The following is a 26,212-nucleotide window of genomic DNA, read 5'->3' as shown; positions in this document are numbered from 1 at the left end:
GTTATATCTCTTTTAATACTGTAGTTGGTCTATCCAAAATAGTTCTAAGTATTTTTTAAAAAAACAAAATTTTATTTTAAAAACAGGAAATATTTATAACAAGCTTGGTAATGACCTGGCCCCAGAAAGAGAACGGGTATTGACGTTTTCATCGAGGTGTAAAGTTAGGTGAAGCTTCTTGTAAGAAATTTCTTCGTCCCACTCTGAGCTGTTACTGATATCCCAGTTGCTGGTGCTTTCCTTGCTGACTCTCTGGGGTTGGTGTCTGCTTTGGTTCTCTCCCAGTCAGTTGTTTGGAGAGCTCCCAGTTGTTTTTCTGTTATTGACTTTCAGTTTGATTCCGTTGTGGCCAGAGAACATGCAGAGAAAGATTGCTGGGTTTGGGGTTATTGTTTGTTTGGTTTGCATTGTTTCCTTTTAAGATGTTATTTTATTTTATGTGTATCTTTGTTTGCATATGTTTGTGCATCTCATGTGTTCCTGATACTCACAGTGGCCTAAAGAGGACACTAGAATTAGAATTAGAAATAGAATTATAGATGGTTGTGAGCTCCCACGTGGGTGCTGGGAACCCAACTCAGGTTCTCTGCAAGAGTAGGAAGTACTCTGAACTGCTGAGCTATCTCTCCAGCCCTTACCATATCTCTGTTTGTTTGTTTGTTTGTGGAGAGGTATTCACCGTGTAGCTCACGATCTAGTTCACTGGGCAGGACCTCACCAGTAGACTCACAGCTTCTGGCTGCCTCTGCCGCTGCCTTCCCCACTTCCCCCACCCCATGCTAGGACTTTGCATGTGCCACAAGTGCCCAGCCCACCTCACCTTTCTGATATAGTCGGGATCTGGTGGCTCTTTCTGTGATGGCAGAAGGCACTTCTCCACATTGCTCACTTTTTCTCTGTGACTTTGGTGAGAAGAAACAGGAGCCACTAGGCCTCTGATTCTGGGTGGACAGTTGGTCCACACAGAAATTCACTGTGTTCATTGTCAAAATACAGCAGACTTCTCGCGTACCTGACATGTCTGGGGCTCAGTGCTCTTCAGCTGCTGGTGGGGCTGCATCTCCTACCCAGCTTTCTCATGGGCTTCTCTCTCCTGTTCTCTGGCAAGAATGGGCTTTTCAGGAATGGCTGCATTAGTTGCCCTCTCCTGTTCTCTGCTTAGGGTTATGTGGGTTGCAAAAGAAGCCCGAGAGCTTACCAGCTTAGGTCTCCTTTAGTCTGGAGGCTCCAATACTGTCTGTCTACCTTTACAGTTTCCAAAGTCACACGCCACTTTTATGTTGGCATATATTAGGTAGGGGCCCAGGGAAGTAAGAAGACAGCTTGCCAAAGTCAGTGTTTTCCTTCCACTGCGTTGGGTTCAGTGATTGAATTTAGGTCCTGAGGCTGGGCAAGCCCAGCTTTTTATTTTTGTTTCTGTTTACTATCCATTGTTGAATATATATTTAGAGCGCAGTTTTTCCTAAGAGTTGAGAACAGTGAAAAGTGAGCCATGTCCCAGAGCTTTATAGCTGCTCCCTTTGGCTTAATGTCGCCTGGTAGATCTAATACAACTGTGTGTCTTCTAATGCTCTTTTTTAGGATTTTGGGGAGTACCAGGAAAGCTACTATTCAGTACAAACCACAGAGGGGGAGCAGATATCCCAGCTGATTGCAGGATACATTGACATCATCCTCAAAAAGGTATGTCATGTTGACGAAAACCAAGAAAATTGAGGCTGCATTGGTACAGGGCTTGATGCAACCGCGTCAAGTGGAATCCTTATTCGAAGTGTTTGACTGATAGATTGAGTCTTCAGCATTAGTATTGCTTGTGTATGAGATCTCTGACCTTGAATACTCTGTTCCTTTCTGATTTTTGCCACAGTGCACATTTGTACCTGTTACCGCTGGGTAAGGAGCAGTGCTCTGTGCTCTAGTTTGGTTTCTGTTGCTGTGACAAGACAGTCTGACCAAGAGCAACTGAAGAGAGGAAAAGATTCACGTGGCTTCTATGTCTGTGTCAAAGTCTATGCTGGAGGGGAGTGTAGGCAGGAACCCTAGTAGGAGCTGAAAGTCAGGCCTACTTGCTTTGCTGTATACACAGCATCATTCCCTCTAACCAGACAGTTCACAGCCACAGAAATAGAACAGAAACCAAGGAGGCATGATGGTTGATGGTTGGTGCAGGCTCATGCTCGGCCAGTTTCCTCATATAGTCTAGGAAATAGTTCCACCCAAAGTTGATTGGGCCCCCCCTGAGTCAGTTAACAGTCACAGCATTCTTCTACAGGCATAGGCACAGGTCACATTGTACAAGGGAATTGCTCAAGTTGTGTCAAGTTGATAGTTAAAGCTAGAAAGGACTGTCTGTCCTCATTCCTCACAGGCTTCCTCTCTACATAGCCAAGGTGGTGAACTAAAAGTGTTCATTGTAGTTTTCCTGAGTTTTTGTTCTTTTCAAACATGACACTCTGTGCCATATAGAAAATCAGATGTTTTCAAGGCCTCCCAATGGAACCCATTCAAAAGCCGTATTCTGATAGGATGTTAATAAGTCTGCCTGGCTTTTTGCTGTGTAAGTATAAGCACAGGCAGGGCTTGATGTGTTTGTAGATTAAGTCATAGGTTTCTGCCTTATTGGCATCGTGCTTTTGTTCTTCACTCGTTAATTATCCAATACTTGGAATTTGTAGTCAACTTGGGTATTTTGTTTGTGTCCCTTCAGAAGTTCTTTTCAGTGGTCCTGTGTTAAGACTTGCTGATGTTCATTGTTGTGTCTGTTTTGCCTCCAGAAACAAAGCAAAGATAGATTTGGGCTGGAAGGGGATGAGGAGTCAACTATGTTAGAAGAGTCAGTTTCCCCAAAAAAGTAAGTATCCAGGGTACTAGGGCTCTGCCTCCTCCTGAGCTGAGGTGCTGATGGGTTAGTCAAGACTTGCTTTTCAGTTACAGCCCCTAGCTGAGCAGTGTGTGTGGTACAGCTGTTCCGTGTGGGTGCCAGCATCTCATGGGGCCCCTGTGCAGGCCATGCTGTCCACATCCATCTTAGGAAGCAGTCGGTTGTCCTGGGTCCTGTTCTGCATGTAAATTTCACGGATCGTGTTATTGCACCCAAATCTGTAACTTGGCTTCTGTTTGAGTCCATCCTGGAATCTGGGAGGCTGGCCACTGGTGGGGTGAATGCACACAAAGCACTGACAACATGCCACACCCCTGTTACACGTTGTGAGGCAACAAAGAGACTGGGCTAGGGATTTACCCTCAGAGCAGGAGAGACGGCTCAGCAGGTAAGAGCACTGGATGTTCTTCCAGAGGACCCAGGTTTGATTCAGGGACATGGCAACTTTACAACTGCCCCTAACTCCAGATGCAGGGGGATCTGTCCCTCTCTTCTGGCTTCCACGGGCACTGAATGTAAGCGAGGTGCTGACATGCATGCAGGCAAAACACACGGATAAAATAATACTTTTTTTTTTTTTTTTTAAAGAAAAAGAAAAAAAACCTTACTCATAGGAACCATGCTCAGAGCAAATCTAGGGCCCATTCTTGAATTGTCTACCTTCATGAGCCCATGTGGAAATCTGGAGTCACAATAGTATCACCTTGTTATATTTGGTTTTGATGATGGAATCACAAATAACACATTGGCACCTTTTGTTTGCTATTCTCAAGATTCTTGTTATTTTTAATTCAAAGCTTGGAGCTGGAAACGTAGCCCAGCCATTACAGGGTGTGCTCTTCTCATAGAGGCCGGAGTTTGGTTCTCAGCACCAACATTGGGCTGCTCACAACCACACAGAACTCCATCTTCAGGGCATCTGCCTCCCTCCTTTGGACTCTGCAGTCACCTGCACATAACCGCCCCTGAGACACACACACACACACACACACACACACACACACACACACACACACACAGAAACATAATTAAAAGTAAAACAAAGCTTTTGATTCAGATCTCTTAGCTCTATTTATTAATGAGAAAATGGGTTTAGTGAAAGTAAGAAATACCTAGTAAGTGGACACTGGCTGAGAAGGCTCACAGACACCCTCATGCTAAGCAGGTCTTTGTGATGACTGCTCTTCTGTTTATTTTTATTCTGTGAGTCCAGCATGCTATCTCATTTGATCCCAATTCAACTTCCTGTGTAAGAGAACAGCAGATGTTGCCACCCAAAAAATTTGTTCCCTGTGAGTGCAAAGGTTGGAGCTAAGCTGTCCATGGCACATCTCCAGGCTATTGTATGCTGTGGAAGAATCGCCTAAGTCCTTGGGTTGACTAATGTCTGTCAGATGGGGAGTATTGAGTTTGTGCTTCCTGTCAGAGTACCGTGTTTGTTTTATAGCATCTTTAGCACTTGTGTATCTCACAAGAGAAGTCCAGTAAGTGTGGGAATGCAAAGTGCCAGGCCCCTGCTGTCTGGGGCCACTGAGACTTCCTCTACTGTTAGTGCCTCCTCACAGATTTAAGTCAACATGAGCAGGAGGTCAAGTGCCCTGACCCTTAGACCTTCCTTCTCTTCATACATGGTTGTTGGCTGAGGTATAAGAAAGCAGCCTCCAGACCTTGTCTCCTTGCTGCTGTCGATTCTGAGCTCATTTAAAGGAATGTTTCCTAGTCATTCTCTACAGCTTTGCACAGAGTATTATTTTCACCCCACATTACCTTCTTATCCCACCTCTCTGTTCCCCTGAACCCTTCTCTCCTCAACAAGTCTGCCTCCTACTTTAGGTCTCAGGTTGCTTCCATGAGCATGGGTGTTGGGAACACGGACAACCTACTGATAACTACAGCACCAAAGAAAAGCGGCTCCCCTCCCTGAGCAAACATCAACCCCCAATGCCTCCTCAGTGAGGGGCAGGCTGTCTCAAGTCCCACTCCATGCGAGAATGCTGACAGGCTCATTGTGCAGATAGCCATGCCTGCTGTGACTCCTCGGTATAACAACCATACCCAGTAGATAGCACTTTGCAGCACTCCTCCCATCTGCTTGCGTTTTTACATCCTTTCCTCCGCCTCTTCCATAATCTGAGCCTTGCCCTACCCCCTGCCTCCACACCCCCACCAGGGCCAAGGTGATGTGGATGTTCTGTTTAGGTCCAAGCTCTCAACAGTTGATTGCTCTCAGCACTTTAACCTGTTAGAGCCCTTCCCTAACCACCACCTACCTCTGCTCACGTTTTTGACTCTCTACAGATGTCTGTTGCATGAAATGCTAACTTGGTCAACAGGGCTAGTCTGATTGCCCCTGCCTGTTGGTATAAAAACCCTCTTTACCTCTGCACTCCCCAGATGCTCCTTGTGGCTTCTCCACTGCGTCCCTGACAAAGAACTGTCCTACATCTAGTCCTTGCTTACACATCTGCAAAGTCCTTTGCACCTACCACTCATTCTAAAAGCTTTAAGTTGGTGTGTGCGTGCATACGAAGGCCCTCTGGTCAGTGGTCCTGAACTTGTGAGAAGTTTTCCCATCAAGCAAATGATAGATCTATCACCTCCTAGAATAGAAACCTGCTGAGTAATGTTCTTTGCATGTGACTGACCGAGTGATAAGACAGCATACCCCAATCTTCCCTCAGAATATCATTGTGACAGGACTGCCATTCATTTTTGTCTTGACAACAAATGAACCGTATAACACCAGGACACTGGTCCTGACTGGCCTCATCTCACATGCTCCTCCTGAGCATCTCAGCGCTGCCCTTTACTCCCTGCCCACCATGTGCTCTATTTAAGTGGCCTCCACAAGCTAGGGCAGGGCACATCTTTGTCTTCCCACCATCCTAGACAGCATGTGGGTGGCTACCCGGTATTGACCAGCCATCTCTTCCACAGATCTACCATCTTGCAGCAGCAGTTTAACCGGACTGGGAAGGCAGAGCATGGCTCAGTGGCTCTGCCAGCGGTCATGCGCTCTGGCTCCAGTGGGCCTGAGACTTTCAATGTTGGTAGCATGCCCTCGCCACAGCAGCAGGTCATGGTTGGACAGATGCACCGAGGACACATGCCTCCACTGGTGAGACTTCCTGACCACCTGTCTGTTAACCTTTGGGCCATCGGGGATGACGGCGGGTTCTGTGTGGGAACCCTCTGCCTCCCGTCTGGGCCACGAGTCATCATTCCTGTAACTGAATGACGAATCTCTCCTTTCCAGACTCAGTGGCTAGAGAGTGTGGGGCCTTGTATCTAGTGATATTTCTTGTCACAGTAACAAAACACTCGGCAGAAGCAACTTATGGAAAGAAGTGTATATTTTGGCTGACACTTTGAGAGTGCAGTCCGTTGTGATGAAGAAGGGGTTGGCAAGAGTGAGGCAGCTGATCACTGTGCACCACATGAGGAAGCAGAGAGGTGAATGCTGGTGCGCAACTTCCATTTTAACATAGTCCAGGATCCCAACCTGTGGCCTAGCGTTTAGGGGGGTCTTCCCACCTCAGTTAACCCAAGCATAGAAATCAGTCCATCTTTACAGCCACCCCAGAGGCATGATGCCAAGGTGATTCTTAATCTGTTTCGATTGGCAATAAAGATTAACAGCTATGAGCCTCTTTGTGCTGTAGAAACAAAGCCCCATGCTCCTGCAGCAGCTTTAAGCCGACTGGCCCTGATAACCTCATAGAGTATGAGAAATGTGCCAGTCATCATGATCTACCTCTGCAACCCCAGTCTTGTTGAAATCCTTTCTAGTTCATCCAATTCAATGCCGATCAGGCCTGCCTTGGGAATGCCTTGCTATTGGGCTAGTTTTGAGAACTCGGAGTTGGGAAATCATTCAACTGTAAAAGCATGTTGGCTGTAAGTCTGGGCAGAGTCCTGAAATATGATCAAGAATCCTCCTTGTTAAACAGGCTATGTTCTGTGTGTGAGACCTTTTATCGGTGGCACCCAGATGAACTGTATCCCTTGAACTCCCCTGTGAAGATGCTCGTCAGCCTTCTTGTCTGCTAATTAAGCTCTCCACACCCTCCTGATTATAAGCCCTTCACCGCAATCACCTTCGCTTTGTGTTCTATTAATATAACACGCTATTTCTAGCCCTCAGGTTGAAATGGGAGCTAGTTCAGGTGGGTAATGAGATGTGCTCTTGACTGAGAAGGTTTAGTTTTGTTCTGTTTTGTGAGGAGGCCCTGTCAGTCTCCAGTTTCTGCTCACCGTGAGCCTTGTGTTCTTCTGCCTTTGCAGACTTCGGCACAGCAAGCCCTTATGGGGACCATCAACACAAGCATGCACGCTGTCCAGCAGGCTCAGGACGACCTGGGTGAGCTCCACTCGCTGCCTCCTCTTGGCCAAGATATGGTAAATATCCATGAGTTTGTGTCGTCCTGTGTCTCTGTCCTGACTCAGAACAAGGTTGCATGTTCCATCTGGATTCTGTTGGATGAAGCTCTCTCCAGCTAGCTGACAAAAACAACAACAACAACAAAAAAAACTATGTGTCTTGATATATGTCAGGTTTTTGAGTCTCTATCACACTCAGAGGGAAAGAGGACTTCTGTGCTGAGGACTTAGACCCTGCAGTCCATTGATCCCAGCTCCTGTGTTCACTGGCATCGTGAATCTGAGCGTCTTACCCCTGCAAGCCTTTCTCTTGTCATCTGAAAACAGGGCTGATGGGAATGGGTGATGATCTAATACTTAGCATCTAATCAGAGCTCAACTCAGGAAGCTGGCTTTGTCATTTTAAATACTGCCAGTAGCTCTCAGATTTCAATACACAATGGGATCTCTGTGGAGATAGCCTGTTAAAACTTATTTCTGGGCCCTAGCCATCATCTTCCCTTGTGTTCTGTTCTTAGCATGTGTTTTTGATCTAGTGGGTATGGGGTGGGGCCTAAGAATGTGTGTTTCCAACACATTCCCAGAGATACTGATACTCCTGTCTGTGAGTGTTTTGTGGACCCGTGAGCTAGCTATTGTACTACTGGGTGTTGTAGCAGGGTGAGGTGATGAGCCCCAAGGCCTGCTGGTATCAGCTGCTGCTGCTGCTGCTGCTGCTGCACAGAGTCAGCTAATGCCTCACGCTTCAGGCCGTGATCTGCAGGACAGCAGCACTGACATCACCGAGGTTCTTAGGAGAGAAGCAGAAATCACAGGCCTGTCAGCATCCCATGTCCCTGTGCCAGTGAGCCAGCTGTCGCTGTGATTTGTGGGCATGCTACACTTCGGAAAGCCCTGACTAGCTCCCCCCACCTTTCTTAATCTCCCTCTCCTTCTTTCTCTTCACCTGCAAAGTATCACAAATTAATCTCAGGTTGCACAGATCAGTCCGTGTGGGCAGGCCTGAGCATCAGTGGAGGTGGGAGTGGGGGATTGGATTGATTTTTTTTTTCCCCCTTTGGATGAGCAGTATCTTGAGAAACCACTGCTGCAAGATAGACTGATAACATTGCAGGCGCTGCAGCCGAGATGTGGTCTGCGGCCTCATCTTGTCTAGTGGGATCACTTTTTCAAAATTGTTCCTGAATGCTGTTTTTCATCTCTGTGCTGGTGTGGCTGGAGGTTTCTTCTGCCTTTGGTACCATTTCTCTCCCTGGATTCCTTATATATTTTGCTCAGGGAATGCAAGAATGAGAATAAATGATGGAATTTCCTATCCAGAACACTTGGGAGACAGAGCTTTAAAATATGCGGAGGCGACTGTCCCAGTTGACAGTTCTTGAAGACTTAGAAGGCACTAAGATAAATATGTGGTTCCCTTGAGCCTAGATCGGTGTCTTACCTGCAGGGCCATCATTATCAGTCTAAATCATTATTTGTTAAGTGATCCCCGAAATGCTAGAAAATAGTTTACTAGCAGGCATAACCAAACTTTTGACATAAGTGAATTATAAAACAACATCAATAATAAGTCACACATACAAATCTCATAATATTTTAAATAAACTTTCATTTTTGTATTGGGTTATGTTCATAGATATCCTCGGCCACTTGTAGCCCAATGTCTTCAGGTTGGACACACCTGATGGGTTGAAACAAAATACGAGAGCTAGGAATGTCTTTTGAGTCTGTAGAGTAGGAGAATGGTAAGGCCTGGGATGTGAGTATAATTTGTCATTGTCCAGTCACCTAGTGGAATTAAGTCAGGCACAGAGGAGGAGCCTCATCCCATCTTCCCAGGCACACTGGGGAAAATGCCACCTGCATATGGCCTTGATATTTGATTTTCCTCATGACGCTTCATGTCATGTCAATAGGAAAATCTTCAGTGTTGGTCAAGAACCCGGTGAGCTGACATGCTGAAGCTCTAACTCTGCTCCCTAGAAAAGCAAAGTGAAAATTTCCATCTAGCATTAGTGTTAGTATACATGCAGAATTATTATGTGCCATTAATGTTATTAGCATATCCTAATTCCATAGAATAGTGAGTTTCATTGTGAAGTTTTCACACACATATGTAATATCCTTTAATCATATATGCCCCCTTGCCTTCTCTCATTCTCTTCCCATTTCTGTTGACCTATTCATTGCTCATTCATCCTGTTTGTTGCTGTTGTATGAACCTGTGAGTTTAATCGGGGTTAAACTTCACCCAGAGGAGCATGGGTGAAGGGTTATGTATGGGAACATGTATTGCTTCTTGGTAGCAACACCCCTGGCAAAAAACATCTTTCTCCCAGCAACCATTAACTGCCTGTCAGTCCTCAGCGTGGGGCAAGGCCTTATGAGTCTCTCCTGCCTTCCTGTTGGAGCCAGTCTTGCACAGATCTGTTCCAAGTAATCTAGCTGCCGAAAGTCCCAAGGAGGTCATGGCCATGTGGAGGACAGCATACCACAGCACTCTATTTGTCTTACTTTCTATTGCTGTGACACCATGGCAAAGACAACTTATAAAAGAAAGCATTTAAATAGGCTTTATGGTTTCAGAGGGTGAGAGTCCGTGATGTTGGAGTTAGAGCATGTTACAAGGAAGAGCTGAAAGCTCCGTCTTGATCTGTAAGCAGGAGACAGAGAGGTTCTTTCAGAATTTGGAAACCTCCAAGCCTGGCCCCAGTGATAACACCTCCTCCAACAAGACCATGCCTCCTAATGCTTTTCCAATAGTTTCACCAACTGAGGACTGAGCATGCAAACATGAACCCTTGGGGACAGTCTTGTTCAAACCACCACACCACTCGTCTCTCCAGGTTTTACAGTATTTTCTCCCCCTCTTCTGTGATGGTCCCTGGACCTTGGAGGAAGTGATATAGGTGATGTTTGACCCTCAGTTGTATTCACCTAGATAAGCCATACCAAATTATGTTTTTCTACAAGTTGTAAACATTTGTTAAATGGTAGTATAAGATACATACAGAGAGTTTCTGTGCATTTCAATGCCCCTGAACACACAAGACGCTTGTTCAGAAAATTGTTTAAGATGACCTGGGCATATTCACTGCTGGCCCAGGGAGCAGAGTGCTGCCAAATGCTGGTATCATTGTATGCCTCAACCTCCCTGGTCTCCTGGGCAATTCAGTGCTGTGATTATGTCATTCCATTGTCTGGTTTTATAGGCATCTAGGGTATGGGTTCAGAACAAAGTGGATGAATCCAAACATGAAATCCATTCTCAAGTAGATGCTATCACAGCTGGAACAGCTTCCGTTGTCAACCTTACAGCAGGTAAGTTGCTGAGTAACCTATACTGTAGTGTGTGTGGGGTGTGTGTGTGTGCGTGTGTGTGGTGTGTGTGTGTTCGTGTATTCGTTCTTTCATTGAAGCAACAGATTTCTATACTGTGAAAAGACAGTCTATTTTTAGACATCTGGCTGCTTTACACATTTGTTCCAAATGATTTAAGAGAAATCTAAGAAACATCTCATTCCTTTTCGTTGATGTCATGTATCATTAAAAAGCACTTACTCAGTGCTGTTCGTTGTCTGTCAGCCTGTTCACATCCTTGAAAGTCTTTGAGGCCAGTTTCCCCCCTTGCAGAGTTTACAGTCTAGAAAGGGTCTGGACGTGGCAGGCATCCATCCTTTGCCCGTCTTGTCCAGTAGTTGTTTCTTCTGGGGTAGCCTGGCTCCCAGTCTCACATCATCTGGTGTGAGCCACAAAATGCCTAGGCTTCTATGTGCAGTGTGCCAGGATTTCAGGAGCAGAATGACCCCTGGGCTGGGGCTGTGGGATGGCGGTGCATGCTTTGGAATCTGAGTTGTGTGCATTTGCACAGAGGACAACTTTGCACGTCTTTCTTTTTGTTGAGATGGGTATCTCATTGACCTGAAACTCTGCAGGCAGTCCAAGCTAGCTGGCCAGCAGGCCCAGGGGTGTGCTTGTCTCCACATCTCCAGCATTAAGATTGCAAGTTTATACCATCATGACTAGCTTTTTTTTTTTTTTTAATAATATAGGTTCTAGGGGTTAGATGTGGGTCTTTTTTTTTTTTTTTTTTTTTTGTACAGAAAATGCCTTTTTTATTTTTTAATTTTGTTACACTGAAGTGTGGGTGGACTTATACACACGTGCCACACTGTGCAAGTGGAGAGCAAGTTTCAGGAGTTAGAGCTCTCCTCCACCATTGAGATTGTGAGGAACCAATATGGGTCGTCAGACTTCAAGCACTTTTTACCTGTTGAGCTGTCTCACTGGCCCCTACTTTGAAACTTTATACATACATACATACATACATACATACATACATACATACATACACACACATATGGTGAAATTTCACACCAGAGTACACTATATTTTCATCATTTCCAAACCCCTACCACCACTGCTATTCCAATTCCTCCCACTCGCTCCCTCAAATTCAAGAGCCTTTGCTTTGGAATTCTAAAGGAGCCTGTTCACTATTTCAGTATGTGGGAGTTCCAGGTGAGTGGACATTATTGAAGCCACCTTTGAGCCAGGGAGTTGTCCGTCTCACAGAGTTCCTCAGAGTTGTATATGTGATACCCGCATGATGTTGAAGCACCAACGGGAATTTGGAGACAGTCTCGTCGGGGCTGCTCACCTCCTTGTCCATCACCACTCTCCTTTGGTCTTGGTCTCAGGTGACCCCGCAGACACTGACTACACAGCTGTGGGCTGTGCGATCACTACAATTTCTTCCAACCTGACCGAAATGTCCAAGGGCGTCAAGCTGCTGGCGGCCCTCATGGACGATGATGTAGGCAGTGGGGAAGACCTTCTCAGAGCTGCCAGGACCCTTGCCGGGGCCGTGTCGGATTTGCTGAAGGCCGTGCAGCCTACTTCTGGAGAGGTGAGCCCTAAGGACACACAGTCCTATTCAGACGAGGCATCTGTGTCTTCAGGTCGGTATAGCTCTGGCTTCCTGAAAGGTTTCTCCCATCCTCTTGCAGCAAAGTAGTACCACAAGGTAGTATTGAGTTACTGGAACGGGTCAGATCCTGTGCTTCAACCCTTGGGAGGGTGGCCCTCGCAGTAGAAACTGTCCCAACTAGTACACAAAGGGCACACATACAGGTTTGCAACCGAACTCCTGTACAAACCAGCTTTGTTCTAATTGTGCAAGACCCGTTCACTGGAAGTTTCAAGCGCATCTGCCTGTTACTGGTTGATGAGTGTTTCCTTGCATCAATCTCACCGGGATTTTTTTTTTTTCCTCCTACCTGGCATACAACTGGAGATCTTCATTTGTGCGTGGGAGGAGCTGATCTGTGCGATTCCTCGATATACTGATGCGTGGTGAGACATGGGAAGAAATTCATTTTCTTTTCAACCAGATCGTGTTATCTGTTTGTAGCCTCGACAGACTGTTTTGACTGCTGCCGGGAGCATCGGCCAAGCCAGCGGAGATCTCCTGAGACAAATCGGAGAGAACGAGACAGATGAGCGATTCCAAGTAAGATGTCTGCAGCTCCCCCGTCTTGGAAAGGGGTCTGAGGGATGAGTCCGACCTGGCAGGGAGGATGGATTAGAACACTAGGCCGGTCTTCCTGAGGTTGCTGAGAGTAAGATCAAAGGAGATGATTGGAGTACTGAGGGCTTTTAGTGTCGATCAAATAAATATATGTTCTAATGGAAAAACCCAGGTCACTTCTCTTGTGCATCATCCTCTAAAGCACTTACTTAGCCTTTCTAGTTGTTCACCAGTCCTTGGACATCTTCTAAACCAAACAGTGGATAAAGTAATTGTGGCCCCTTTCTGTTGGCCACCCAGCCTACATACTTAGCGTTCTCAGCAAGCCTTGTTTTATTTTGTGGGGAGCAGTTTTCCATGCCCTCCTTCTTTTTGTCATTGATGTTGTTTAGATTTTATATGAAGCTGTTGGTGTACTTGCATGTATGTGCACATGTGTGTGGAGGCCAGAGGTCAGGCTCTGATGTCTTTTCTTGGGGTGCTGTCTATCTTGTTACTGTTTTCCAGACAGTTTCTCACTAGGGCCTGGGAGTCGTTGATTGAGTCAGCCTGGCTATCGGTCAAGCCTCCCCAGTTCTGAGGTTACAAGTGTGCACCATTGTATACGCTGAGCTCTATCTCCAGCTCGGGCCTTGACTTTTTAAACATGTTTTCTGAATTATTGTGTTTCTTAACCTAGGCTCTGGGTGTTTATCTCGGGCCAATCCAGCAAGCGCTTGCTGACTGAGCTCAGGTCAGTGTGGGTGTGCCCCACCCCGACTGAGAAGTCGTTTCTGTGACCTTTACTTTCCAATACCAGAGTCTTGTGCTGCTTGTCCTCTGCTGAGCAGCTGTTGCTACTGTTTGCAGCTGGCTTGATTTGGTGCCAGTTTCACCACATTGAAGCTCAGACAAGATCTCAGCTTGTCTGACCCCTCCTAACCTCACAGCAGAAGTGTTAAGGAGTAAGACTGAGGTTCTAGGCCAGGGCGAGCTCTGCTCGTATACTTGGGAGCCAGGGTCCCTTATTCCTCTTTAAAAGTCTCTGGTTTTGCAAGTTAAGTCTAAGTCCATCCCAGTTAGAGTATTAAATTCCTAAGCTAGGCTTCCTGAAGAACACCCTTATCCAAATCTATCAAATTCATTGTATGATAATTCAGTTGAGTTTCACCGGCCTTTACTTTTCACTTTTTGTTTTATCTTAATTTGTTCTTATTTATGTAAATGCGTGTATCTGTGTGTGTGCCCGTATGAATGTGCGTGAGGGTACCCTCAAGAGGCCAGGAGGTGTCCAGTCCCCTAGAGGTGGAGTTACAGTCAGTTTTGAGCTTCCCAAAATGTGTACGGGAACCAAACCGAGGCCCTGTGCAACAGCAGCAAGCACTCTGGACCACTTGGCTGTTTTTCAGTCTTTGCAGTGTGGCCTCGGGTAGCATGAGCTAGCCTCAAGCTCACTCTATATCTGAGGTTGACTTTGAACTTCTGATCATCCTGCCTTCATCTCCCATGTGCTGTGACTACAGGCATGTTCTACCATGCCTTGCTTATGTAGTGCTGAGAATTGAACACGACATCATGCATGTTAGGCAAGCGCTCTACCAACTGAGCTACAGCCTCAACCCTGGCCTTTTCTTTTTAAAGCATGTTTTCTAAATTATTATATCATAATGCATCATACAGCTATATGTGAAACACTGATTTAGAGATCAGAAATCACAACATTTCAAACATTTAGGAACTGACACCATATGTTATCACCAAACTTAGAAAAATAACACCTTTTTTTAAAAAAGATTTATTTATTTATGTATATGAGTGCTCTGTCTTCATGTATATCTGTACTCCAAGAGAGTATCAAGTTCCATTTTTGACATTGCGAATTACTATGTGGCTGCTGGGAATTGAACTCAGGACCTCTGGAAGAACAGCCACTGCTATTAATGGGCTGAGCCATCTCTCCAGACTGAAAAAAAACAAACATTTTTATCAGACACTTAATACCCTAAATAAATCCTTCCCACAATGCAAGAGGATGCATTTCTGGCTACACCTCCTTTGACCACCTCTTCACTGGTCAGTGACATCATAATGTTTTCTAGAAAGAGTTCAAACAGCTTTTTCCCCCTTAGCTTCCCCTGGCATTCTGGCTTTTTACCTCATGGGCAGCTGTTTTGTATGGCACTTGTCTTATTTAGTTTTACTATGACAATACGCCATGGCCAAAGCAGCTTGGGAAGAAAAGGGCTTATTTGGCTTACACTTTCACAGTGTAGCCTGTCATTGACAGAAGCGAGGACAGGAACCTGGGGGCAGGAGCTGATGCAGAGGCCATGGACAGACTCTGCTTAGGCTTTCTCCTGTGGCCCGCTTTCTTAAAGAATCCAAGACCACTAGCCCAGGGATAGCACCACGACCAATGGCTGAGCTTGTCCTCAGCAGTCACTAATTAAGGAAATGGCTTTCAGCCGGATCTTATGGAGGCATTTTCTCAGTTGAGGTTCCCTCCTTTCAGATGACTCTAGCTTGTGTCAAGTTGACAGAAAACCAGCCAGGATACCTTTTACTCTAGAATTGTTGGGACAGGATGTATCATTAAATCATGATTGTATGTGTGAAGAGAAGCTTACACTTTTGTCCATAGATGTATCTATGTCTTCTTCCTGTCCCTGTACTCAATGATTCTAGGACCACAGGACTCTTTCATGTCCCGAGGTACAGTAAGATATTTGTGTAGAGTGGAGTCTGGATCTTAGCTTCCTGGGAGTCATTTCTACATTGAGATTTCCAGGGACCACCTCACCGTGTGCGGACTTCACTGTTTACCGCATGATGTACCCCAGTGACCTCCGCTCTTGTCCCCACCCTGCCTCCCTTCCAGGTCATCATACTGTCTTCGTGCTCGCCTTACATTTTATGTTAGTACAGAGAATCCTCATAGGCAGGTAACTCGTAGGAATTTGGTCTCTATTAGATTCAGCTATGTTGCTAGGCTTCATTATCTTTAAGCACTCAATTTACTCTCCTCAACAGTATTGCTTTTGGGGGGCTGGGGAGACGGTTCATTCGGGAGTGTACGTGCCATGAAAGCTTGAGGACCTGAGTTAAATCCCCAGTTCTCATGTTTAAAGCAGAGCTTACACAGTAAGATTATTTGCAGTGTCAGGGCCTGGAAGACGGAGAGGGGTATCCCCTGGGACTCACTGGCCAGCTGAATTGTCAAACCTATGGCCAGTGAGACACTCTACCTCAAAACAAACGTACAAACAAGGTAGACCTCCTGAGGAATGGCCTCTGAGCTTGTGCTCTGGTCCCCACACTCAAGCACACACCCAGAAACTATACTTTTGTCTGTGTGGAGGGTGATGGAGCAGTACTGTGGGTTCCCATAAAACCTGTCATTCGCCCTTGCGGGTTTCTCGAGCTTGGCTTCCTCTCTCTTCCTCTGATGGACTGACTCCACTACACTCAGACACAGGCCTGCCTCCTGTTTGTTTCTCTTTCTTTGGCCATGCCAGAGAGGCAGGCTCAGGGATGGGGTAGAATGTTCCAGAGAGTGGGCTGTTTTGATGAAGACTAGTGTAGCAAGATGGTGCTCCCCAGCCTCCTGTGTCCTGGGTCAGCCTGGCAATGGATTTCCGCTCTGTTTTTCTGAGTCTTGAGTCCCTCTGGGGTTCTCATGTACTGCATGTTCCGAAAGCTGACAAGAATTTTTCTCACACAAGCTCTACAATAGTGGACTTACTGAGAAATTGACAAAGCTATAACTGCAGTATCCCATTCTTTTCCTGACTGCATCTGTTTTGGACAAAATTAATAGAAACAGCATTTCTTTAAATGACTCAAACAAAGTCCTTTTCGACAGTTGTGGTTATGGGTGACCCAGTCTCGGTCCCTGTGTGATCAGGTGGATTCTTGTCACATGAGAGAGTGTTCTGATTGGGCTTCAGAAAGTTATGCTTAAAAATCTTGTTAGTAATTGGTGGCATCCAAATTGCTTGTAACATGAATTCAGAGACAAATGTTCAAGATCCGTTGGGGGTTATGAGGGGAGGCATATTGGGAACAATTCTTGGAAGTTGTGTAGGCGACAAGCACCGCTTGACTCCTGAAGGCTGCACGTTTCACAGTTTTTTCTTGGACACTCAGTTTCTGTCACAGACCGATGAAGGGTCACAGTAAACGATTCCTTTAAGGCCACTTTGTTTTTGTCCATTTTAAAAAGAAGTTGTTTTTTTTCTTCTTCTTCTTTGTTTTACTACATTTGTGTGTGAGTGCATGTGTGTGTGTCCATGCTTACCACTTTACCACTGCACACATGTGGAGGTCAGGGACGGCTTGGGGAGTCGGTTCCCTTCTTCAGTCATGTGGGTCCCAGAGACCAAGCTCTGGTCATCAGCATAGCAGTCTTCTCCCTAATGAGCCATCTCTCTCTCTCCAGCCCCGATCAGCTTCTTCAGGCTATTTGCTCCTTTTTAGAGTTGCCTGTTTCACGTATATTCTTCTCCACTGTAAACTACACAGGCTAGACTTTTCAATACATTTTCCCATAAAATCTTTCACTGTAAAGACCCTATGGGTTCCCTTGACATTGAGAACCAAAATGTGCTTTTTTTAAATATTATCTTATAAATAACTAATATTTCCTCTGGAGAAAAGCCTTAACATGCTTGCTAGTAACAATGGCTTGGATGTTAGGGAAGGCAGTTCCGAATCAAATAAGGTGCTTTCAATATCTACAGCGTTGAAGTAAATTAAATGTGAAAGCAGTTCTTCTTCAGGTGTAACAGATGGGTAGCAGATCGGGCAGTCCAAATCAAAGGATTCTCCCTCTTGCAGGCAAGAGTGCCTTTTATAAACTGAACTTTAAATTCTCGAAGTCCTATCATCTATAGTCGGATATGGCTGTTGTTTGATATGGGGTTTCCTGTGTTCTAAGCTGGCCTCCAAATTAGACTAGCCCAGGATGACCTTGAAGACTGGGCCCCCTGCCCCAGTTGCCCTGTTCCACCTTCTAAGTGTTGGGATTACAGGTAGGCACCATCATAACTGGTTCACAGGCATGGTGCCATCTCTGCTGGGCAAGCAGTCTACCAGCCCCTCCCCGTCATCTTGCCACTAGCTTATTTGTGCAAGTTCTCTTCTACTTTGCATAATGCAGTCCCTATGCAGAAGGCTCTGGATGCTGAGGCTAAGTTATGTTCAGAGCAGTCTTTGGCTCTCCAGCTGCAGGAGTTGGTGCCAGCAATTTGTCTGTGTGTGTCCTACGTTGCCCTCTGGAGGCAGAGGAGCAGCTGGCATACCGTGGTCGCTTGTGCAAGCTAGGCATCCAAAAGATGAATTTTCAGCTTACCCTCACTCCGGGGCATGATGATTTGGAGGCCATGATTTAATGCCTACCTGCTGCAGTATTGGTGTCGTCTGAAACATATTCAGCTTCTCCTGATGCCACACAGCCGTCACACATACAAGAGCCAGGAATCAGTGTGAATCAGCAGCCAAATCATTCCTGTTCACACTGTTTCATTTTTTATTTTCGTGTGTGTTATTTTGGATGATCTCTGTATGCTCATATGTTTGTACATGTGTTTGTTTGGTAGGCATGCACCTATGTGTGCCTGTGTGTGCCAGAGTTCAATGTCAAATGAACTCTTGGTGAGACAGAGCCTCTCCTTGGATCAGAAGCTCACTGATTAGACTAGGCAGGCCGACCAGCCGGCCCCAAGAATCTGCCTGTCTCCTGGCCTGACAGACAGCACATTTGGAATGTGTGCACTTTGCTGGTGGCTTACACCTGTGCTGGGGATCCAGCCTCAGGTCCTGCTGCTTGCACTTTATTGACTGAGCCATCTCCTCAGCCCCTGACCTGCTGAAACCTGTACTACTCAGTGTCTACAGGGACACACATTGTTATTTGGATACAATGTTATTGTTATTGTTTTGTTTGTTTGTTTTGTTTTCGTTTCTTGTGAGGATGAGTCACATTTAAAAAAAAAAGGGATAAAAATGAGATGGTTTGGTGTTTGAAGGGTGATTTAAAAAAAAAGAAAATGAATGAGTAGTTCTGTTCTCCTTTTCTTAGGATGTTTTAATGAGTCTGGCTAAAGCTGTTGCCAATGCTGCTGCCATGCTGGTGCTGAAGGCGAAGAATGTGGCCCAGGTGGCTGAAGACACCGTCCTACAGAACAGGGTGATTGCTGCAGCCACCCAGTGTGCCCTCTCCACCTCCCAGCTTGTGGCATGTGCTAAGGTGAGGCAGCTGACGAGCCAGCCCGCCTTACAGTGCCATATACTCTCACCTGCCACCAGTCATTAAATAGCCTTGTTTCAGATGTGTTCTTTTAGGGGATATGATAGGCTTGTTGGTCGGTTGGTTGGTTTTCTGTGTTGTTTTTTTTTTTTTTTTTGGGGGGGGGGGGTTTTTTGTATTTTGTTTGTTTGTTTTTTAAGGGGTCGGGGGTAGAGACAAGGTCTTACTATGTATCTTGGTTCTTCTGGAACTATCTATGGGAGACTGAATTGAGCCCACAGAGATCTGTCTGCTTCTGCCTCCCACATGCTGGAATCAAAGTTGTGTGCCACCACACTCAGCCAGACGTGACAGAATTTTAGTATAAGCAATCTAATTCTGCTTTTATTGTCGGCTCGTCTATGGTTAGATGCAAATTGCTGTGTCTCCCTTCGGGCCTCTGAATGCATCTTATTTCCAGTGCATAAAAGAGGCTTTGCATGTCTCTAATTCCAGCCCAGCGGATCTCTGTGAGTTCGAGGACAGCCTGGTCTACAGAGCGAGTTCCAGGAGAGCCAGGGCTACACAGAGAAGCTTTGTCGCTGGCGGGGCGTGGGGGGCGTGGGGGGAGAGTCTTTGCAGTGGGTGACACAACATCACACACAAGTGTGTACTGAAGCGTGGCTCCTTGGGGAGGTGCACTCATCCCGGCACTGCCAGTGGCTCCAGGATGTGTTCATGGTGCCAGAATCACGCCATTGGGCCTTCTCAGCAGTCCCGCACATGGCGCGCCATTAGCCTTCATTTACGGATGAGGCACCCGAGGTCCCTCGATGCTAGTGAGAAGCTTTCAGCCGTGGAAATAAGCAGGACTGGGGTTATGACTCAGACCTGCCTGACTCCGGGTGCCCTTCCATCTCATCATGCGTGTCTACTTCCCTGAGGGTGGGAGGCTTCTGCTTCTGGGCTTTCCATCCCTGGCTTTGTATATCTGTGGTTGAAGGACTTCCGTTTCCCACCCTAGGAGAGGATTTGGAGCATACTGAGGCATCCTTAGTGATCCTTCTGCTGGCCCTGGAGTCCACGGGTAACTGGCACACTTTCCCTAGTCTCTGAGGAAACAGTGGCAGAGTTTTGGATGCCTCTTGTAGGTAGTCAGTTGTCTTATCTCAGCCTAGAAGATTCACTTATGGTACCCTAAGAGGACAAGCATATAATTAGTAAATATCAGGACTTTGTCCTTCTATAATGAGGTAATGAGGTTGCTGTGCATGACTAAGTAGCAGGATTTCTCAAATCACAAAGAAAGTGTAATTGTGTGTGTGGTTTACCACATTGGATGAGCTGGTTCCCTGATATGTGTGCTCAGTGAGGCACGAAGGGACTCGAGGGACATGTCAGGCACCCTGGGGCACCAGGAGCATCTACACAGCAAGCCTTTCTGTGTCTTTCCAGGTTGTGAGCCCCACCATCAGCTCTCCTGTGTGCCAGGAGCAGCTGATTGAGGCCGGGAAGCTGGTGGACCGCTCTGTGGAGAACTGTGTCCGAGCCTGTCAGGCAGCCACTGGTGACAGTGAGCTCCTGAAGCAGGTCAGTGCGGCGGCCAGTGTGGTCAGCCAGGCCCTGCACGACCTCCTGCAGCACGTGCGGCAGTTCGCCAGCCGAGGCGAGCCCATTGGCCGCTATGACCAGGCCACCGACACGATCATGTGTGTCACCGAGAGCATCTTCAGTTCCATGGGCGATGCCGGTGAGGCACTGGCTTGAGAAGAGGGATTGGATGGGTTTGGGTTTTCCTTATGGTGCTATCATCTTCTAGAGTAACTAGCAAGAGCAACAGCGCATCTTCCGTAACCCAAAACTTCCTCACTGTGCCACAGAGAAAGATCCTGGAATCCCCATCTTCTCTTCCAGAGCCACAATTAAAAACTTCACCAGAATTTCATTCTTTGGATTAATAATATTAATAAGCCCCTTTTCCCCAGTACGTAGTTGATAAAGTTGGAGCAGCCACAGAGGAAACAGGAACAAAGCTTGAAATGAAGACATCTATTTAAAGAGCCATTAGAAATCTCCTCCAAGTTCACTGTAGAGAACCAGGAAGGACACTAGACAGCAGATGGGATTGAAGGAAGGACCCAGACCACAGCCCTTGTTGGCATTTTCTGAGGAGAGATAGGGGCATTTTAATATAGTGCAATATACTCATGCTGTAAGTTAAAATTATGTATGCAGTGTGCCTTTCCATCTGTTGAAAAGTAAACTGCTCTGAATTCAATTTGCCAGTATGGCCTCTCAGTCCCCATAACTGACTACTTGATTTTTGTACTGTTACAAGGCAAAATGGCTGCTACAGTGGACAGGTTAGCATACCTGTCACCTCACAGTTCCTCTCACTTATCAGGACATTTATCAGAAGGTTGTGTGTAGGGGAACAGATGCAGGCCCCTTCAGAGTTTATATAAATGTTATCATGTTAATGCACACTAGGAATTTTTCCATGTCCACCTATGCATTTGTTGTTTTTTTTTGTTTGTTTGTTTGTTTTTGTTTTAATGACAGTAGCACATTCCATTTTGGAGGCATAATCATACACTCTATTAACTGTTTTTCTCAGTGCTAGGGCTCAAACCCAGGGCTCTGGCTGTATGAGGCTAGCACTCTACCGCTGAGCTTAGCCTCCAGCCCTTTGGCTGATTACCTGATAATAGACCTTTAGTTTCCCAGTTTGTTTTTCTTTTACAAAAATGTTCCTACAAAGAGCCTTCTTGAAAATATAAGCTTCCTTGCTTTCCGAGTTTTGTATGTGCTGGCAAATGCCTATCTGTGGAATTGCCCAGCTAACTGATACATGGATTTTGAAGTTCAAACTTCTTAGTGAAATTTCTTTCCAAAAAGGATTTGCAACTCTACCAGCTGAGCTTTAAGATTAAGAGGTTTGCTTCCCATTGCTTTGTGGGTGTACAGACATACTTTCTAACAAGTTCTGGGAGATGGTCCTTTTTGTTTGGTTAGACTTTAGCGGAAGACTCTCCTACGTAGTCAGGGCTAGCATTGGCCTTGTGATACTCTGTGTTGGCCAGTGATGTCCAGGGATTACAGGTGTGTGCCACAGACCTGGCAATCGATTGGTTGTTGCTTAAAAAATTATCTTGTCTTCTTTCAGATGCTTCTTAAGTCACTAACAAACTGGACTACTGCATGCATTTCCTGCTGATGGTCTTCTTGGTTTGGCTTATTTTATGTAAACCTTTTATTTTACAATAATTCTAGCTTTACCTTTTTTTTTTTTTTTTTTTTAAGTTGCAGAGATAGAATCCCACCTTTCTTCTTCCTCCCATTGCTAACATCTTCCAAAACTTGTGGCACCTCTGTCAAAGCATCTGTGCGTATGTTCCTATTAGCCACCCACAGTATTTGAATTTCATCAGTTTTCCCACTTGTGTCTTTTTTTTTTTTTCTGTCCCCAAATGCCATCAAGGTTACCACACTGATTTTAGCACATGCCTGTATATATAAAAGCTTTGTCTCCCCTCAGACAAGCTGTGGCGGAGGAACCAGTCCTTTTCCTGGGTTTCATTTTAATGTCATGTCTCAGTGGCCCTCCCGCTTCCAGAAGAAAGTTGAAATAGACTTTTGTAAACTCACAAGCACAGCAAGGGCAAACAGTAATAAAAGCTCCAAATCAGTAATTAGTGGTGTAGCTCAGTTTGGTAAACTGCCTGTCTGGTGTGGAGGAAAGCCTTGGATTCAGCTTCCAGCACCTCATAAACCAGGCACGGTGGTGCATGCCTATAATCCCAGCACTAGGGAGGTAGATGCAAGAAGATTAGCTGATCTAAACTGTCCTTGGCTATACTGTGAGTTAGAGGCTGACCTAAGACACATGAAACCCTGTTTCAAACCAATAACAACAGTTTAAAACAAAACAAAAACCTTCCTGACCATTGAAGTCATGCTCAGACAGAATGGTAAATAAACAGCCCACACTTGCTGTCCTGTCTTCTAGGTGAGATGGTGCGCCAAGCCCGGGTGCTGGCCCAGGCCACATCAGATCTTGTCAATGCCATGAGGTCAGATGCAGAGGCTGAGATTGACATGGAGAATTCCAAGAAGCTCCTGGCAGCCGCCAAGCTCTTGGCTGATTCCACTGCCCGAATGGTAGAAGCTGCAAAGGTAGGACATTTGGTCTTTTGGCTTGAAACATAAACACTATTGAGTGTTGGGGTTTGACACTTACCTTCAAAGCTGAAGGGTGGGGTATGGATTTCTCCTTGTTGAGAACTTGAGTGGCCTCGTGACACTTAACACACTTAGGGTAGCGGAGGGCTCGTGGAAGACGAAAAAGAGGTGCTGACTGGACACAGACAGGAAGACATGGCTCCTATTGCCAGCATCGTGAATGTTCTTGCTGCTGCAACAAAACTGCCTGACAGAAGCAAGTTGAGGGAGGAGGGGCTTGTTGGGGCTTACAGTTGGAGGGCCCAGTCCTTTATGGTAGGAGGAGCAATTGGTGGCTGCTCACATCACATCCCCAGTTGTGAAACAGAGAGGAGAGTGTTGGTGCTCAGCGGACCATGGAATGGGGCTGCCCGCAGCTACGGCGGGTCTTCCCGCCTCACTTTACTCACAGACATGCCCACAGGGTTGTTTCCATGGTGATTCAACCTCCCATCAAGCAGACAATTACCCATCACATTTTATCTCAAAGGGAGAAGATTAACGTTCTCTCTGTATGAACTTCAGCCTTTCCTGACTAAAGAATTGTACGTGTCTAGGTAAAACTGACAAGATTCTGAGGACATGTTCAGCTAAAGTACCATAACTTGAGGGCTGTGGATCCACAGAGAGGACATAGGTGACAGCTGTGTGGGTGCCATACCTTCTCCCAGCCAAGGGCACCAGCACCAGCATCACTCTTTGAGTACATTTGGGACCAGCTGTTTGTCTCAGTTCTCCACGAATATGCTCTAGGGACATGGTTTCTTTGCATTGCCCTTAGCAAACTCTCCTTCGGATCCTTTTGTGACCCCTCTTCTCCTTCCCATCATGCTCCATCCAAGTTCTTGTTTTTCCGATGGGACCTTTGCTTTCCGTATTTACTTTTGCCTTGGAATGTTCCAGCAGTGATGTGAAAGCATGAGCCATCAAGGCGTCTATGATGCCAGTTAAGAGAAAACTCTTCCTTGAGAAAGACTTTTACTTACCTATTTTTCTCGGAGCCTGTTTTTTCAAATGAAAAATGTTGATGGACTCATAATAGCAAATACATATGTCCATCCCTTTGAACACTTACTCTGTTCACTGCTCTCCAACTAATTCTCCACCATAGCTCCCCTTCTGCACAGGAAACATTAGAGGTCACTCCCCTTCACAGCTCTACCATGAGGTTTCTCACTGTTACCCATCCTTCGTCTGTCTGTCTGTCAGTCCCCTCGCTCCATCCTTCTCTGGTAAGGTCCATTCTGTTTTCTTCTACAATTAGACTGATTTTTTTTTCTTTGTAGTGACATTTTAGTATTTGACATAATAGTAATTCAGCTCAACAAAAGGGGAGTTTGGGGGGGTTATTTTTATTATTATTATTAATTAATTAAATCACGCTTATACAACTGTTCATTCTCCTGGAAGAAAATTACTAGGGCACTTTATCTTACAAGATTTGTAAAACTAAACTCCAGAGTAGGATAAAATATATTGCTTTTTACTTAAATTTTAGCTGGTTCATAAAGAAATAAAAAGTATATATACTAATATATTATCATAATATAATGCCTCAAATGTCTTTGAAGCCTTTAGTTTTTTGAAATCACAACCACAAGGTAATTTGTATAGATACCCAAGATTGTACAATTTTACTTCCTACCTGCAAGTTTGATTGTTGTTAAAGATGGTGTTGGTAGGGGTCTAGAGATGGAGCGCCCAAGGAGGCTGTGGGTTCGGTCCCAGCATTGACACAGCCTGGTGGTACACATCTGTGATCCTGGCTTGTGGCTTTCCATTCCCAATAGAATGCATTATTAGGAAGATGTGAAACCAAAGGCAGGCATTTAGAAACTGTAAGTACCGCCCCTGGGCCACTTGAAATGTCTGTTTTCACATGTGCAGGGAGCTGCAGCTAACCCAGAAAACGAAGACCAGCAACAAAGGCTCAGAGAGGCTGCCGAGGGTCTCCGAGTAGCAACCAACGCCGCTGCGCAGAATGCTATTAAGAAAAAAATCGTGAACCGGCTGGAGGTCAGGGAATGGGTTTGGCCTTGGGGTGCCATTTGTGGTTGCAAAGAGTTATCTGGAAAAAAAAAAAGTCAAATCACCAAATGATGCCTAAATTCAGAATGCCAACTCAAAGTTAGCAGTGTTGGATAGTTAGCATACTTTAACGGAATTGACACAGTTTGAAAAATTGCTTCAGTTCATGGCTGCCAAAGGCTTGGGCTCTGAGGTCAACATTGAGCAACAGAAAACAGTGTTTTTGCAGGAAGACTGGGGGCCTTTTTTCCTGGTATTAAAAAGGCATACATTCAGCAGGACCAGTCATGCAAAAGTTCCTATTCTTTCAGGGGCAGATTTTTTTCTAGGCTTCCTTGTTGAGAGTTTTAGACTAGAGCTAGGGAGCAGGACCGGACTGAGAAGGGAAAAAAAATAAACACTTTTTGTCATTTTTTTTCAGGTCATATATTCTAATTAAACAGTTGAAAAGAGTAGGCACAGACTACATAAGGAAAACATTTCCTTACATGGATGTTTACGGGAGACCTTCAAACTAAAATGTGGAGGGGTGGAGGCCAAGTTACCTGGCTGTCTAATGAAGAGCCCCTCCATTGGCCGTCTGCTAGGCTCTGGAAGAAAATTAGCCTCGTTATTGGCAGGAGACAAAAGGTTGAACTTAGTTGTCCCAGGGGCATGTGTCACATCTGAGCTGAAGCCTCTGGGTGCTATGAGAGGAGGGACACAGACACCTCCCTTGGTGCTTGACATAGAGAGCAGCCTGTGTTTCGTGGGGGAGATTTTCTTTCCCCGGAACATGAAGGCTCTGTGCTGCTTGCCAATGCCACCTCTGCCTTGCAGTTATCTCTTATCTTTTGTATTTTAAATTTCCATTTATTCTTTGTTAACTTCATACATGGATATATTTAGATCATAGCCACACTCCAGCTCCAACTCCTGGGCCACATCTCTATATCCCTTCCTAACAACTTGCCACCAGCAGCTGCCT

General features: G+C 45.7%; 1 protein-coding gene across 2 annotated transcripts in view; it reads left to right on the top strand.

Moving 5' to 3' along the window:
- The window catches only part of Tln2 (talin 2), a 401,214-nt gene that overhangs the window by 253,712 nt on the left and 121,290 nt on the right, over window positions 1-26,212 (top strand). For both annotated transcript variants that reach the window (XM_055597884.1, XM_055597875.1), the window contains exons 13-23: window positions 1,582-1,683; window positions 2,775-2,851; window positions 5,819-5,999; window positions 7,166-7,279; window positions 10,474-10,582; window positions 11,962-12,170; window positions 12,675-12,773; window positions 18,850-19,017; window positions 20,452-20,746; window positions 23,006-23,172; window positions 25,105-25,233. In XM_055597884.1, the coding sequence (XP_055453859.1) occupies window positions 1,582-1,683; window positions 2,775-2,851; window positions 5,819-5,999; window positions 7,166-7,279; window positions 10,474-10,582; window positions 11,962-12,170; window positions 12,675-12,773; window positions 18,850-19,017; window positions 20,452-20,746; window positions 23,006-23,172; window positions 25,105-25,233 (1,650 nt within the window). The remainder of the gene's footprint in view (window positions 1-1,581; window positions 1,684-2,774; window positions 2,852-5,818; window positions 6,000-7,165; window positions 7,280-10,473; window positions 10,583-11,961; window positions 12,171-12,674; window positions 12,774-18,849; window positions 19,018-20,451; window positions 20,747-23,005; window positions 23,173-25,104; window positions 25,234-26,212) is intronic.

This window comes from Psammomys obesus, unplaced genomic scaffold (assembly GCF_907164565.1).
Source record: "Psammomys obesus unplaced genomic scaffold, mPsaObe1.curated_primary_1811, whole genome shotgun sequence".
In the NCBI taxonomy this organism is placed as follows: domain Eukaryota; kingdom Metazoa; phylum Chordata; class Mammalia; order Rodentia; family Muridae; genus Psammomys; species Psammomys obesus.
The sequence above is the reverse complement of the archived record's forward strand: the minus strand, read 5'-3'. Positions and strand labels throughout refer to the sequence as shown.